The sequence below is a fragment of the Lithobates pipiens genome, unplaced genomic scaffold, assembly GCF_037356315.1.
Source record: "Lithobates pipiens isolate NorthernLeopardFrog02 unplaced genomic scaffold, aLitPip1_a1.2 Scaffold_27, whole genome shotgun sequence".
Taxonomy (NCBI): Eukaryota; Metazoa; Chordata; class Amphibia; order Anura; family Ranidae; genus Lithobates; species Lithobates pipiens.
In genome coordinates, this window is record NW_027507788.1 from 76,312,677 (window position 1) to 76,327,575 (window position 14,899).

General features: G+C 44.9%; 1 protein-coding gene across 2 annotated transcripts in view; it reads left to right on the top strand.

Annotated features, from left to right (window-relative positions):
• Positions 1 to 14,899, top strand: part of PNKP (polynucleotide kinase 3'-phosphatase) — a 603,977-nt gene that overhangs the window by 560,216 nt on the left and 28,862 nt on the right. For both annotated transcript variants that reach the window (XM_077457083.1, XM_077457082.1), the window contains exons 14-16: positions 6,380 to 6,489; positions 13,925 to 14,012; positions 14,096 to 14,163. In XM_077457083.1, the coding sequence (XP_077313209.1) occupies positions 6,380 to 6,489; positions 13,925 to 14,012; positions 14,096 to 14,163 (266 nt within the window). The remainder of the gene's footprint in view (positions 1 to 6,379; positions 6,490 to 13,924; positions 14,013 to 14,095; positions 14,164 to 14,899) is intronic.

The following is a 14,899-nucleotide window of genomic DNA, read 5'->3' on the forward strand; positions in this document are numbered from 1 at the left end:
CCTGAACATTGCGAGGGGACTAATCTGATAGGTTTTCTGGAGGGGTGGTTCCGAGAACTTTTCGGGGCGGAAACATTTACCCCGATATTCGCAATAGAACGGGAACATCGTACCCCGGGAAAAACCCGCCATATGGAGGAGCGTCCTAGGCCTATAATGCTTAAAATTCTTAATTACCAGGATAAAGTGTCTCTACTGCGAGAGGCCAGAATGAGGGGAGACATTAGGTTTAAGGGAGCTAGGGTGTCTTTGTATCCCGATTTCTCTCCTGACCTTCAGAAAAGAAGAGCTGAATTTATACCAGTCAAAAGAGAAATGGTTAAATATAAGTTAGAATATGCACTCCTCTATCCAGCCCACTTAAGGGTGACTGCATTAGGAAAGACGCTCTTTTTCAATACGCCAGAGGAAGCATCCCAATGGTTAGATGCAAGTAAAAAAGACCTATAAATATATGTTACAGGGCAGTTAGGTGGTTTTCAAGGGATTCGGGGTATATATTTTTGGGGGGGGTGGATAGGAATAAGGGGTAAGTTTGTTGAAAATTGTTACATTGGTATCATGCACAATATGGGTGGGGGGCAGGGGTTGAGCAGTAAGGGTGTGTGGAGTACAAGTGGGTATTTGTAGTGGGGGACAAAGGGTTCCCATGAGTGGGTGGAAAATTGGGGTGAGAGCACCTAGTAGGATTGGTATGTGTGAGTGGTGGGAGTGTTGTAAGAAGGCCACAATTGTACCCCTAGGGGGTAGCCCTATGGGGCGAGGGGGGTGGGAGAGGGAGTTTGGTAAAAGGGGAGGGGGGAGAGATGAGATGGGAAGGTGGGGAAAGGGAATAATAATAAAAACAACACAAGGACACATAAATTTGGGCGGGAGAGATGAGAAGGGAGGGTGGGCTAAGGGAATGACAACAAAAATAATACAAGGATACACAAATTTGGAGATGTACTATTTAGAAGGGGATGGGAGAAAATACTATGCACTATATAGAGCACACGTATGTAAAAGGGAAAAAAGGGGAAGGTCTTTTTTGGTATTAATACATTTATACACTGTTTTTTTTTTTTTTTTTTTTTTTAAAGAAAGAAAACTGCCCAATTTATAGGTTCTTAAGTAGTGATGCAGGTGAAAAGAATTAGGATGGTATCGTGGAATGTGCGGGGCCTGGGAGATCCGACCAAAAGAAAAGTGGTCTTGTCAGCTTTAGAGGGCAAAGGACCTAAATTATTATGTCTCCAGGAGACTCACTTGACGGGTGATACGATTCGGTGTCTACAAGGTCGGAAATTCCAGACCCAGTTTCATTCCGTATTCTCAACCTATGCAAGAGGGGTTAGCATCCTTGTTGATAGGGCGGTTCGGTTCTCCTGCTATAATAGCTGTATAGATGTAGAGGGTAGGTATATTTTCCTGTATTGCCAAATTGAAAATAATCCCTACGTGATAGCCAACATGTATATTCCTCCTCCATTTAAATTGGAAATTTTATATGAGTTATTAGCCTTCGTAATAGATAAACCTGATATCCCCGTGATAGCAGTGGGGGACTTTAACGAAGTTTTGGATAAATTCTTGGATAGGTACCCAACTGTTAATACATCAACTGTGAAAGACGCAACGAGGTTAGCTCGCTTCCTACATGAAGCTGGCCTTTGCGATGCATGGCGCACTCGCCATCCGGGGGAGCGACAATATTCTTGTTACTCAGCAACTTTCTCTACACTATCAAGACTTGACATGGCTCTGGTGAATAGTAGTGCGATGTTACGAGTGGACGAGGTAGATTATGGCCCGAGAGGAGTCTCGGACCACTCCCCCTTAACACTGACACTTTGTGTAGGTAAGAAACAATATTCTGGCCGATGGAAAATGGACCCCGTATGGTTGGAACTAACGAAAGATACGGATCGGGTGACAACCATAAAAGAGTTCATTAAGGTTAATATGGGTACAGCATCGGGGGGGGGGGGTTGTTTGGGACTCTTTAAAGGCCTTTTTAAGAGGTCTTTTTATTCAACAAATTGCTAGAAATAGGACCGAGATGAAAAAACAGGAAGAGGAAGCCATTAAGGCGGTATTAGAGACAGAAAGACAATATATTATAAATCCGAATCCTATTACACAGAAGGCCTGGCTTGATAAACAGCAAGAATTTAAGACAATCATTAGGCATAAGACGGATAACAGACGTATACTGCAGAAACAAGCATATTTTGGGGAGGGAGAGAGAGTGGGGCGAATGCTGTCATTGCTGGTTAAAGTGAATATGGCCCCCTCAGCGATACTATCAATTAGGACCCCAGAGGGAGAGACTACTTTTGAACCATCTACTATTAATAACACATTTTATTATTATTATAGCTCACTATATAAATCCCAAGGGGGGAGTGAAGGGGGAGCTACAGATGCCTTTCTGGGGAACCTGAAAATGCCAACAGTAACAGCCGAAGACTTAGTAACATTGGAAGCCCCAATTACTATCGAGGAACTCCAAAGAGCGGTGGCAGATATGCCTAATTTAAAAGCACCAGGACCCGATGGATTACCAATCGAGGTCTACAAGAGATATGGGGAGATTCTGCTGCCACAATTATTGGAGACATTGAGGCAGTCTTTGGAGTGTGGAGCCTTGCCCTCCTCGATGTTGGAAGCCACTATAGTGGTTATCCCTAAAGAGGATAAGGACCCTATGGACCCGGCCTCATATCGCCCGATCTCGCTTCTGGGATCAGATGTTAAAATATTAGCAAAGGTGCTCGCAACACGCCTAAAAAGGAGTGTCCACAAGCTTATTCACCCCGATCAGTCGGGTTTTATCCCGAATAGATCTACTAGTATTAATATCCGTAGACTGTTTCTGAATGCTCAGATTCCGGTAGACAATGGAAGCTCCAGAGCAATTTTGGCTCTGGATGCAGCCAAAGCATTTGACAGCCTTGAATGGGCATATTTATTTAAAGTGCTTATTAGATTTGGGTTTGGACCAAATTTTCTTAAATGGATTAAATTGCTCTATACAGATCCAAGAGCGAAAATTAAAATCAATAATGAGCTCTCTGAGACGTTTCTGCTGGAACGAGGCACGAGGCAGGGGTGCCCCCTCTCCCCCTTACTATTTGTTCTGGCAGTGGAGCCATTGGCCATCGCTATTAGGGCTAGCCCTGATATACAGGGATTTAGGAGAGGACAGGTAGAGGAAAAAATAGCATTGTTTGCCGATGACATTTTGCTTTTCCTGGGGGATGCTCAGGCCTCATTGAAAGTGGCAATGAAGATGATTAGAGAATTTGGTCTCATATCAGGATTAATCATAAATTGGGATAAATCCGCTTTGTTGCCGCTGGAACGGGGGCTTATTTGCGCTTCCCAGGATATTCTGAATTTGAAACAGGCTGAGAAGTTTAAATATCTAGGGGTGTGGATTACTAGGGATGTAAATTCTTATCTGGAAGATAATTTATCTCCCCTCTTAGTAAAGTTAAAACAAAAGGCCGATATTTGGAGTCGACTCCCCCTCTCGATGGCGGGCCGCTGCAATTTGGTGAAGATGGTATGGCTTCCTCAAATTCTGTACCTCCTTCATAACTCACCAGTATGGATTGGGGAAGGATGGTTCAAGAAAATAGAATCCTTATTTAGACTTCTTATATGGAAAAAGGGTCCATCGAGGATTAGCCTGCGGACATTGCAGCTACCGTCGGAAGAAGGGGGGATGGCGATTCCATATCCTAGACTCTATTATTTAGCGGCCCAGTTGCAGCATTTAGCTGGAGCAATAGCAATAAATGAAGCTAACCCTTGCCACAAGCTATTAATGCTAGGATGTCCACACAATACGCTTATGGAGGCGCTAGAGGCAAACTCGTTTAATATGCATTGCCCAACAACTACTCAGGTTACTAAACTCTGGAAAACAGTCAAGGCTCTATTGGGATATCAGAAGATATCCGTGTTGGCTCCCCTATGGGATAATAGGAATTTAGATGAGCTATTTAAGGTTGAAAGATGTAAGGAATGGGAAACTCAAGGGATACATAAGCTAGCGCAAATTGTTCAGTGTTCGGCTATTAGGTCATTTGCTGACTTAAGATCTGAATTCTCTCTATCAAACCGCTCATTTTATAAATATCTCCAGGTCAGACACGCGATTCAGGCCCAATTTAGATCACAGGAGATACAGCTGATCCAGATCCCGGTGATATCTCAAATCATGTCTCGAGATACGCTTAAAGGCTTGATTTCATTCATATATACTAGGTTGGGGGATAAATTGTTAGATCGAAGCGGTATGATCAAAAGTAAAAGGAAATGGGAGAGGGACGTGGGGCTAGTGTCCGTACCCGACTGGGAGTGGATAATGGACCAGGGAACCAAGGTTTCTATTTCCCCGGCACGGAAAGCCTCCCAGCTTTTCTTTTTTCACCGGGTATATCATACACCTAGGAAAATGTTTAAAATGGGGTGGAGAGACAATGATCAGTGTCCTAGATGTGGTCAGGTTGGAAACTTCATCCATATGTTTTGGAGGTGTCCGAAGCTTTTTAGATATTGGACACGGGTAATAGAGCATATAAATGAGATCTTTAGCTTGACACTGGATGCAACAGTGAGGACCTGCTTGTTGGCTATACTGGAGGGATATAAAATCCCTAAAAATTTGTTTACACCAGTTACTAGATGCCTTTTTCAGGCAAGGAGGCTAATTGCTCAAAATTGGCAGTCACACTCTAGTCCATTACCTGAAACATGGCTGATGAATATAAGGAAAATAATTAGTAATGAAAGGGTTTTCTATACTAAACAGGGTAATAGTAAGAAATTTAAAAGGATATGGAGCTATGGATTGATGAAATTAGGGATCCCCTTATAGGTAGTCGAGAAAAACCATGCGTCTCGTAGACTGTACATTCCTCTCTTTTCCTTTTTTTTTCTTCTTTTTCTCTTCCTTTTTTTTTTTTTTTTTTTTTCTTTCTCTGTTGTTTAAGTGTGTGTGTTTTTTTTCTATATGCGATGAGAGGTGGGAGTGGGTTTGAGAAGAGGGGGGGTGGGTTTGAGAAGAGGGGGGGGGGGGGGGGTAGGGGAGAACCGGGTAGATTAAAACACCTAGGTGTAGAACAAGATAAATAACCATTGTGGTTAGACTAAGAAGAGTCGTAGGCAGAGAGACTCGATATCTTGGCTGTTTATTTGTAAACTAACTCTATGCAATAGAACATATTTGAATAAATAAGCCACAATGATGTGTAATGTGGGAGGAGATATAGATGAACCTAAAAGTGAACTGAGTCTCCCGAATAAACTCACTGAGGTGGCAAAAAAAAAAAAAAAAAAACTGTATGCCTAACAATGTGTATTCTGTGTAGTATGTGCTGCTTTTACTAAGCAATGTGTTTTGTGAGGAGAAAAAACAGCCACATCCCTGCTCTCTGTGGAGACCCCCAAGTTGTTTGTAATTGTAATATCATGCTGCACTATAACCGAATTGGAAAAAGTCAAGGACTGTATATAACATTTCCTTTTTTACTGCCTACCTTTTTACCGCCTTCCCTTCTCTCACCTTTTATATGGGTGCTCCCTCCTGGATCCTGTAGTTGACTGTGAGCAAATACTGAGACTTGCACATATTCTAGATCTGGAGCTGGCCTCCAAATAAGACAAGCCAAAAAGAGGAGCACTTTAGAGGCCTAAGATATTTTTTTTTTCCATAACATCCTAAGTACATTTATGATCCCTATGCGAGATGCTTTGTTTGTTTATAGGGTATTTGACAGTTTGCAATAATAAATCTGAAAACAGAGTGCATAATTGTGCTGTCAGGTTTTCAAATCTAAATGTGCAAGTACTGTTGTGTATTGACTGTTTCCATCTCCAGAAGATAACTTTGTATTCCCTTTGTGGTTGGATTGTTTATTTTTGATGATTCTTTTCAGAAATGTTAAGTATATTTGAAAACAAAAAAGAATAGTAGCCCTGGAGCTCCAATAAAAAGAAAGTCTGTGGCGACAGCTTCCATATTCTAGTCTCCCCACATCCCTCAATCTCTGTCAACAAAGAAATTTAAATTTCTATTTTATTCCTTGGAGGACACAGGATAATCACCAATTGGGTATAGTGCCAGTTGATGCTAGGTAAAATGAAAAGAAAAAATAATATCCAACACAGGTGGACAAAATCCCCTCCACACTGGTAACAACTTATGTAAATGTCAATACAATGAAAAAAACATAAAGGTATTCGCATATATACGAACAGCAGTAAGTCAGCTAGGTGGGTTCTCTGTCCTTTTATTGAACTTGTAGAAAAAAAGATTACAGTGAGTTTAAAAAAAAAATTCCATAGTTTGGCCTGTTAATCTGTACTCCTGTTGTGTATTTTTTAGGACACACTTGGAACATGGCAAAAGTGTGTGGCAGCCTGTGAAGAAGCACTGAAAAATGGCAAGAGCATTGTTATTGATAATACCAATCCAGATGTGGAGTCCCGTGGCCGGTGGGTGTGCTGGCTTAACCAGTTGGTGTTTTATGTGTTTAGAAATGTTTGCTGAATCCTCAATATTATCTCCATGTTTATGTATCTATTTTCTACAGCCTAAAGCAACTCTGTCACTGGAAAAAAATAATTGTAATAAAAGTTTCCGATAATGTCTCCATTGCAAATAGGGCATCCTCTTTTTGCTTTAATATCCAGCAGAATCTTGAGCACCCTACACATTTAGGAGTATTGCATGCTTGTGGGCACTGTGCTTTTGTGTCTTTTAAGCCAACATGGATCGAAATTCAGCTGCTTTAGCAGCAAATCTGAGCAGGCTGGTTTTACACAAGTTGATCTATCAGTGTAAAACCAGCCTGGTCATTTCTTGATCAGTGCCAGCGGTTACAGTCGGCGGTACTTATCAGTCGATTCTGACTGCTGGGAAGTCTCCACACTGTTAGAATTTAATAGCTCAGTGGGAAGGATTCCCCCATCTACATCAAATGTGTAGATAGGGGAATCAAGCCATTGTATTTAATTTAACTCCTTGGTTGACCAGAAAAAAATTACTCCTTTATGGCCAGTCTTAGTGATGTAGGGGCCAGCGGGAGGAACCACAGTTCACAGCTTTTCAACAGAGCAAAATGAGGCTGCACTCCAGAGTAGTAATGCTGACCATATACTAGTAGATTTTTTTTCTTTCGACCTGTGAGCTGAAAGAGAAAAGTTTAATCGATTCCTCCACCCAAGCTATAAACAGATGGACAAATTCCACTGCCGGGCTATTGTATTCTGACAGCTAATCAGATTTTAGCACACCATTGAAGTATTTTGTCTTACTCCTATGTGTACAATACAAAGTCATAGACAAGAGTATAAAGCCACTGAACATACAAGGTTGAAGTGACATTTAGCATTAATTTTCTCTTTCATTCATTAACGGACATGGCACCTTTTAATCTTGACCTTAGGGGTTATATAGCCACCTTCAGGAGAGGAATAGGCTGAACATGTAAAAACAGCAAAACTGCACAGTATCGCCCAGGGGGCGGTCCTACTGGCTATAACCCCTCACTCTGCTTCCAGCAGATCATTTTTTTTCTGCCTAGTGTAGAAGGACCTGGCTCCCGGTGGGGACCATTGGTCCTGGGAATTTTTTCTTTTTTCTGATTTTTGATTCCTGTGATCTACAATCAACAGCTGGGCTGGGTGACAGGATGGATAATATAGATCCTGGTAGTCTCCCCAGCCTGGCCATCAAGAGTGTGCAAAACTTAGCTATGCTCTGGGTCAGCCACGACATGCCCGGTCTGATCCAGGGGTGGGGCCGATGAGACATATGCTCTGGGGCACACATATGGCCAGCTACTGCTGTCTGTGTCACAGTGTGCCGTGGTCGACAGCCACCCCGTACTGCTCGGGTGATGGGTCTGTTCGTGGAATGCGTCCAGCAGTCCCTGCAGGAGGGTTAATTATGGTTCCACCTGTCTCGGCAGGAGGGAGCAGCTGGGCATTCCCTGGGAGGTCAACTAGGGGGTCTCTCCCTCTCCCTTTCTTCTCTCCCTGTACCTTTCCCTCCTCCTGGTATGGGCAGCTGTGTGACTGGGTAGAGGGGATGTGGTGCAAGTACCTGGCCAGGGGTCCTCTGGGGGGGGGCTCTGGGTCCTGGCAGGGGCCTGCGCTGGGAGGTTGGTGGTCCGCTCGTCTTTTTCCCTGGTTTTAGGCTATGGTTGGGGTATCTGTGTGTATGCCATGTGGGTTGGCCACTGCACGAACTGTGGCCATTTTTCTGCAGCCACAGACAGTTTTCTTAATTGCCCATTTTCTCTAAGTCTGGCGGCCATTTTCCCAGCGCTCTCGGACGTTTTTTGCTGAGTAGTCTGTTTGTTTTACCATAGCGCTGGATGGCTGGATCATTCTGGAACAGCACGAAACTTACACAGGACACCTTGTGGCTGGCACAGGGGAGAACGGATGGCAGCAGCACAGCGCAGTACCTGGGTCAGGGTGGTGAGTCCTGCGGGGGGGCCCCCCTCAGTTTGTGGCAGCTAGGAGGGTGGGCATTTTCTGTGGCTTGCCTTAGGTCCCTAGTGGTGACAGGCGAGTGTGTGTCAGCATGGTGTCAGAAGCTAGTGCTTTTTCCCCAGACATCCCTGTTATTGCAGCTGGTTCCCCTGCACCTGTGGTGCCTAGGGACGTCGGTGGTCCTGGAGTCCTTTGTTGCCAGGGTGGAAGTGGTGTGCGTGTGCAAGGAGGATAAAAAAAAAACACCCCCACTGTCTTCTGGGGAAAGCTCTGATTCAGACTCTGGTCCCGCTCTGGCAGGCGGCCCCTGTTCTGACGTTTCAGAGGACGCGGACCAGGACCGCAAGGATGACTCCGTGTCTGGGTCAGTGCAGGAAAAAGCACTAGTAGGAGCACTTATCGGGATACCCAAAGATGGAGGATACGGCGGGCGCATCTGCAGAGGTGTCGGTCCATTTTGGGTCCCACAAGCTGGCCTGCTCTGCTAAGGTGTTTCTGTATTTAAAGCGGGAGTCCGCCGGGAGTTCCGCCGTTTTTTTTTTTTAAAAGTCAGCAGCTACAAATACTGCAGCTGCTGACTTTTAAAATAGTGACACTTACCCGCCCAGCGCGCCCGCGATGTCGGCACCCGAAGCCCATCTCTCGATCGTCTCTCGGGTGCTGCCACCGCCATCTTAGGTATGGGAATCGAGTTGCGCTGCGCAATAAGGATGGTCCCCACTGTCTCTGGGATCTGTGTGTTTCCCAGCAGGCAGCGGGGGACTTTCGAAAAGGGGCATAGATTCTGCGGAAAGGGGCGTACCTTCTGCAGAATCTACGCCGGAAATGGGTGCAGATACCTGTACTGTACAGGTACCTGCACCCCCCTCCCCCCTGAAAGGTGCCAATTGTGGCGCCGGAGGGGGGGAGGGTTCCAATGAGCGGAAGGTCCACTTTAGGGTGGATTTCCGCTTTAACTTATTTTGATAAGTTTATTTACAAGGAGTGGGGAAGCCCACAGCAGGCCTTTTCAGTCCCGAGACGAATAGTGGTGCGTTACCCCTTTGAGGAGAGTTTCCTGAAAAAATAGACATCTCCTCCGGTCATTGAACCCCCGTGTCCAGGTTAAATAAGGTAACCATGATTCCGATAGAAGGGCCCTGCCTACAGAAGCGCCGAGGCGGTTCCAGGTCCATGTTTACAGTGGTGGGGTCAGCATTGCGGCCAGTGGTGGTCGTTGCTACGTTTTTGCATGTGACTTCTGGGTCTCATGGTAACCACTTTCGAGGTAGTACCGTATGCTTAATTCTACACTCGAGCTGGGGGGGGAGTTTGGTTCGTACAGTCGGCCCGGGGTCACTGGACACAAGAAGAATCCCACCTGTCGATCAGTGTGCTGTAGCTTTGGGCGATCAGGCAGTGCCTCTCCGCATGGTCACAGAGGCTGCAGGGGTGTCCGGTCAGGATCCAGTCGGACAACGCCACGGTGATGGAGTATGTCAACCATCAAGGAGGGAAAAGAAGATCGGCTGCAGCACTGGAAGTTGCTCACATCCTGCAGTGGGCAGAGCGGTGCATGTTGGCTCTGTTGGCTGTGTACATTCTGGGCGTAGAAAACTGGCAGGCGGACTACCTAAGTCGTCAGCTGCTGGACCAGGGGGACTGGTCGCTGCATCCGGATGTATTTTGGCTCCTTTGTCTTGGCCTCTCGACTCAATCGGAAGGTACAGAGGTTTGTGGCCAGGTCAAAAGTTCCCTGGGCAGACGTGTTGGTGGCTCCATGGGGGCAATATCGGCTGATTTATGCCTTCCCCCCCACTCGAACTTCTACCAAGTCTGCTACGCAGAGTAGAGGCTGATGGGATTCCGGTGATTCTGCTAGCCCCAGATTGGCCTCGACGTCCTTGGTACGCCGACATGTGCAAATGGTGGTGGATGTTCCTTGGCAGCTGCTGATGCTAGAGGACCTTCTGTCCAGGGTCCGGTACTTTACCATCATTGGTTTTAACAGCATGGCTGTTGAAAGCCTGGTGCTAAGGGACCGAGGTCTGTCGGATTTGGTAATATCCACTATGCTGAGGGCACGGAAGTCATCTTCTGGGATGATTTATCATCGAATGTGGAAGGTCTACATCTCCTTGTGTGAGGAGATGGGGTGGGGTCCGCGTACTTATTCAGTTTCCAAGATCCTGCTGTTTTTGCAGCGAGGAGTGGATCAGAAACTTGCATTAAGCACCATTAAGGGGCAGGTATCAGCTTTGGGCTGTCTTTTTTTTCAGCGACCTTTGGCGACTCGTTCATTGGTGAGTACATTTGTTCAGGGGGCTTGACATGTGGCCCCTCTGGTTCGACCACCGCTGCAACTGTGGCATTTGAATCTGGTGCTATCAGTGCTTCAGAATCCGCCATTTGTAAACATTAGGGAGATTCCCTTATTGACACACTCTCAGAAAGTAGCCTTTCGAGTGGCTATTACATCTGCCAGAAGGGTTTCTGAGTTGGCGGCATTGTCATGCAAGTCTCCCTACTTGATACTTCACAAGGATAAGGCAGTGCTGCGTCCGCAGCCTTCATTTCTTTCAAAGGTTGTTTCGACTTTCCATCTAAATGAGGACATTGTGCTTCCATCCTTATGTCCTCGGCCATTACATCCCAAAGAGGTCGCCTTGCATTCTTTGGATGTGGTCCGGGCCCTGCAGGTGTATCTGCTACAGCTCCCTTCCAGAGGTCGGACTCGCTGTTTGCATCAGTGGCTGTTCCAAAGAAGGGCCTGGCGGTCTCGTCGGCCACCATTTCTTGGTGGATCAGACAGATTGTGGTTTAGGCTTATGCCGTAAGTGGGCGGGCACCCCCCCTTTCCGGGCACGGCACATTTGACCAGGGCAATCGGTGCCTCCTGGGCTTTCCGACATCAAGCATCCATTTCCCAGGTGTGTAAGGCGGTGACCTGGTTCACACTTTCACTACATTTTACAAGGTTGATGTGAGAGCATCTTCAGATGCATGCTTCAGCCGCAAGGTTTTGCAGGCGGCTGTTTAACCACTTGCCGACCAGCGCACGATGATGTACGTCCTATTTTTGAAGAGGGGTATCTCGGTAACGGCAGCAGCTGCTGCCACAACCGAGATATCCATCTCTTCAGGCGCCGGTCGGCTGTACGATAACGGTGGTCTCCGCGGCGCATTCGCCGCGAGATCACCGCTATCGGTGGCGGGAGAGGTGCCACCCCCCCTCCCGCCGCCCTCCCGCACCTTCTGCCGCTTACCAGAGCCGTTGGTAGCGGCGGAGGCGATCGGGTCCTTTCGTTAGCTGGGTATGAAGACGAGTGAGGCTAAGATGGCCCCCACTCGTCTCTATACCATAGGAGGGCGGAAGCAACGTCAAAACGTCACTTCCGCCCATACCTCTTAAAGGTATATTTTTTTTAAATGTCATTTTTTCTTTTCTTTTTTTTTTTTGTTGCATTTTAGCCCAAATATGAGATCTGAGGACTTTTTGACCCCAGATCTCATATTTAAGAGGACCTGTCATGCTTTTTTCTATTACGAGGGATGTTTACATTCCTTGTAATAGGAATAAAAGTGATCCATTTTTTTTTAAAAACAGTGTAAAAATAAATAAAATCAATTAAAATAAATAAGAAAAAAAAACGTTTTTTAAAAACACCCCGTCACGACGAGCTTGCTGCGCACAGAAGCGAGCGCATACGTGAGTAGCGCCCGCATATGAAAACGGTGGTCAAACCACACATGTGAGGTATCGCCACGATCGGTAGAGGGAGAGCAATAATTCTAGCCCTCTGTAACGCAAAAAAATGCAACCTGTAGAATTTTTTAAATGTCGCTTATGGAGATTTTTGAGGATAAAAGTTTGACGCCATTCCACGAGCGGGCGCAAATTTGAAGCGTGACATGTTGGGTATCAATTTACTCGGCGTACCATTATCTTTCACAATATAAAAAAAAAATTGGGCAAATTTTACTGTTGTCTTATTTTTTTTATTCAAAAAAGTGAATTTATTCCAAAAAAAGTGTGCTTGTAAGACCGCTGCGCAAATACGGTGTGAAAAAAAGTATTTCAATGACCGCCATTTTATTCTCTAGGGTGTTAGAAAAAAAAAACAATATAAAATGTTTGGGGGTTCTAAGTAATTTTCTAGCAAAAAAAACTGTTTTAAACATGTAAACACCAAGTCTGAAAAAGAGGCCTGGTCCTTAAGTGGTTAAGGTTGCAACTCCTCTGTTGAGGAGTTCTGGTTGTTATGGGTGAAGTTTATTTTCTTCTATTCCCATCCCTCGTTTTTTGACACTGCTTGGGGGAACGTCTTTAAGGTCAAGATTAAAGATGCTGTATCCGTCAAATGAACAAAAGAGAAAATAGAACTTTTGTACTCACCGTAAAATCCTTTACTCTGAAGTTCATTGATGGACACAACACCCACCCTCCTATTTATTTTTGTACTGCTTTTTGATTAACTGAGCTGCTGGAAGCAGAGTGAGGGGTTATAGCCAGTAGGGACCGCCCCCCCGCCCGCCCCTGGGCGGTACTGTGCAGTTTTGCTGTTTTTACATGTTCTGCCTTCAGAGAAAAGCATTTTACGGTACAAAAATCCTATTTTTATTTTTTTTAACTAACAAACATGTTATAGTTACCTCCTCCGTGCAGTGGTGTTGCACAGAGCCGCCCTGATCCTCCTCCTTTCGGGTCCCCAGCCAGCGCTCTTCAGCCAGTGCCCCCAACAGCAAGCCGCTTGCTCTGGGGGCACTGGTGCATACTCGCTCCCGAGCTCCACTCTATGCATCCATAAGACACACAAAGCAGCAGCTCGTCCCCTGTTCCCGTCCCCCCAACTCTCCTCATTGGCTGTGATTGACAGTAGCAGGAGCCAGTGGTTCCCACTGCTGTCTCAACCTATGAGGAATGAGAGACTCAGGAAAAGCTCAGCTCTCATGCACATCGCTGGATTGAGAGGGAGCTCGGATGTGCACACAGAAGGTGAAAAAGCTTGAGCCTTTAAAACCACTTTAAAGGGACTCTGTCACTGCCAAAGCTCCCACAGAGTGCTGAAAGCTTCAGTACTCTTCAGTACAGGACAGTTCTATAGAAGAACAGAAATTTTCAGCTGTAAATATGCATGTATTGTGCATTTACAGGTGTTCCCATTGAAGCCTATATGATCAAAAATGTCTGACTACACAAAAAAAGCTCATGTGGTTGCAGAGTGTACAAGTGTGCACAGGCACAATTAGAAAGAATGTGATTCTGCATAGTCGGGGGTAGGGAAACAAGCAGAAAAACACTCAAGTGTGAATGGGGGCTATACCTGTCCAAGAGCTGGTGACACTTCTGGGAATCAGTCTGCACTAAAATCTGGGGGAAATTTAGCAGCAACAGAACAGCCACAGTAGCAGCTAATGTTTAGAATAATCTAGTATTCCAATATTTCAGGTACATCAGCTGTGCAAAGAAAGCAGGAGTTCCAGCACGATGTTTCCTCTTTACTGCCACCATTGAACAGGCCAAACACAATAATAGGGTAAGTGTGGGAGGAGCTGGCAGTATGAAGTCGAACTGTGCTCTCTAATATGTCACGACAAAGCTGTACTTTACTGTTTGCAGTTCCGCGAGATGACTTACACGGGTAAAGGACACGTTTCGGTAAATGATATGGTAATCAACAGCTACAAGTAAGTTTTAAACCCAAAAAGACCACACCCTGAATAAAGGGTCTAAATACTTGTGTACATGTGATATTTTTGTGTTTTTTTCTTTTTAACCACTTGACCACTGGGCACCTAAACGCCCTCAATAACCAGACCAATTTTCAGCTTTCGGTGCTCTCACATTTTGAATGACAATTACTCAGTCATACAACACTGGACCTATATGAAATTGTTGTCCTTTTTTTCACACAAATGGAGCTTTCTTTTGGTGGTATTTAATCACCGCTCGTTTTTTTTTTTTTGTGCTATAAAAGAAAAATTCAGAAAATTCTGTAAAAAAATTAATTTTTCTTTGTTTCTGTTATAAAATTTAGCAGATTAGTAATTTTTTCTTCATACATTTTGGCCAAAATTTATACTACTACATATCTTTGGTAAAAATAAGTACAAATTGGTGGATATTATTTGGTCTTTGTGAGAGTCCACAAGCTATGGTGCCAATATCTGAAAATTGATCACACCTGAAGTACTGACAGCCTATTTCAATTCTTGAGACTCTTAACATGCCAGAAAAGTACAAATACCCCCCAAATGACCCCTTTTTGGAAAGAAGACATTCCAAGGTATTTAGTAAGAGGCATGATGAGTTTTTTGAAGTTGTCATTTTTTCCCACAATTCTTTGTAACATCAAGATTTTTTTTAACTTTTTTTTTTTTTCACAAAATTGTCATATTATCATTTTATTTCTCACAAACAGCA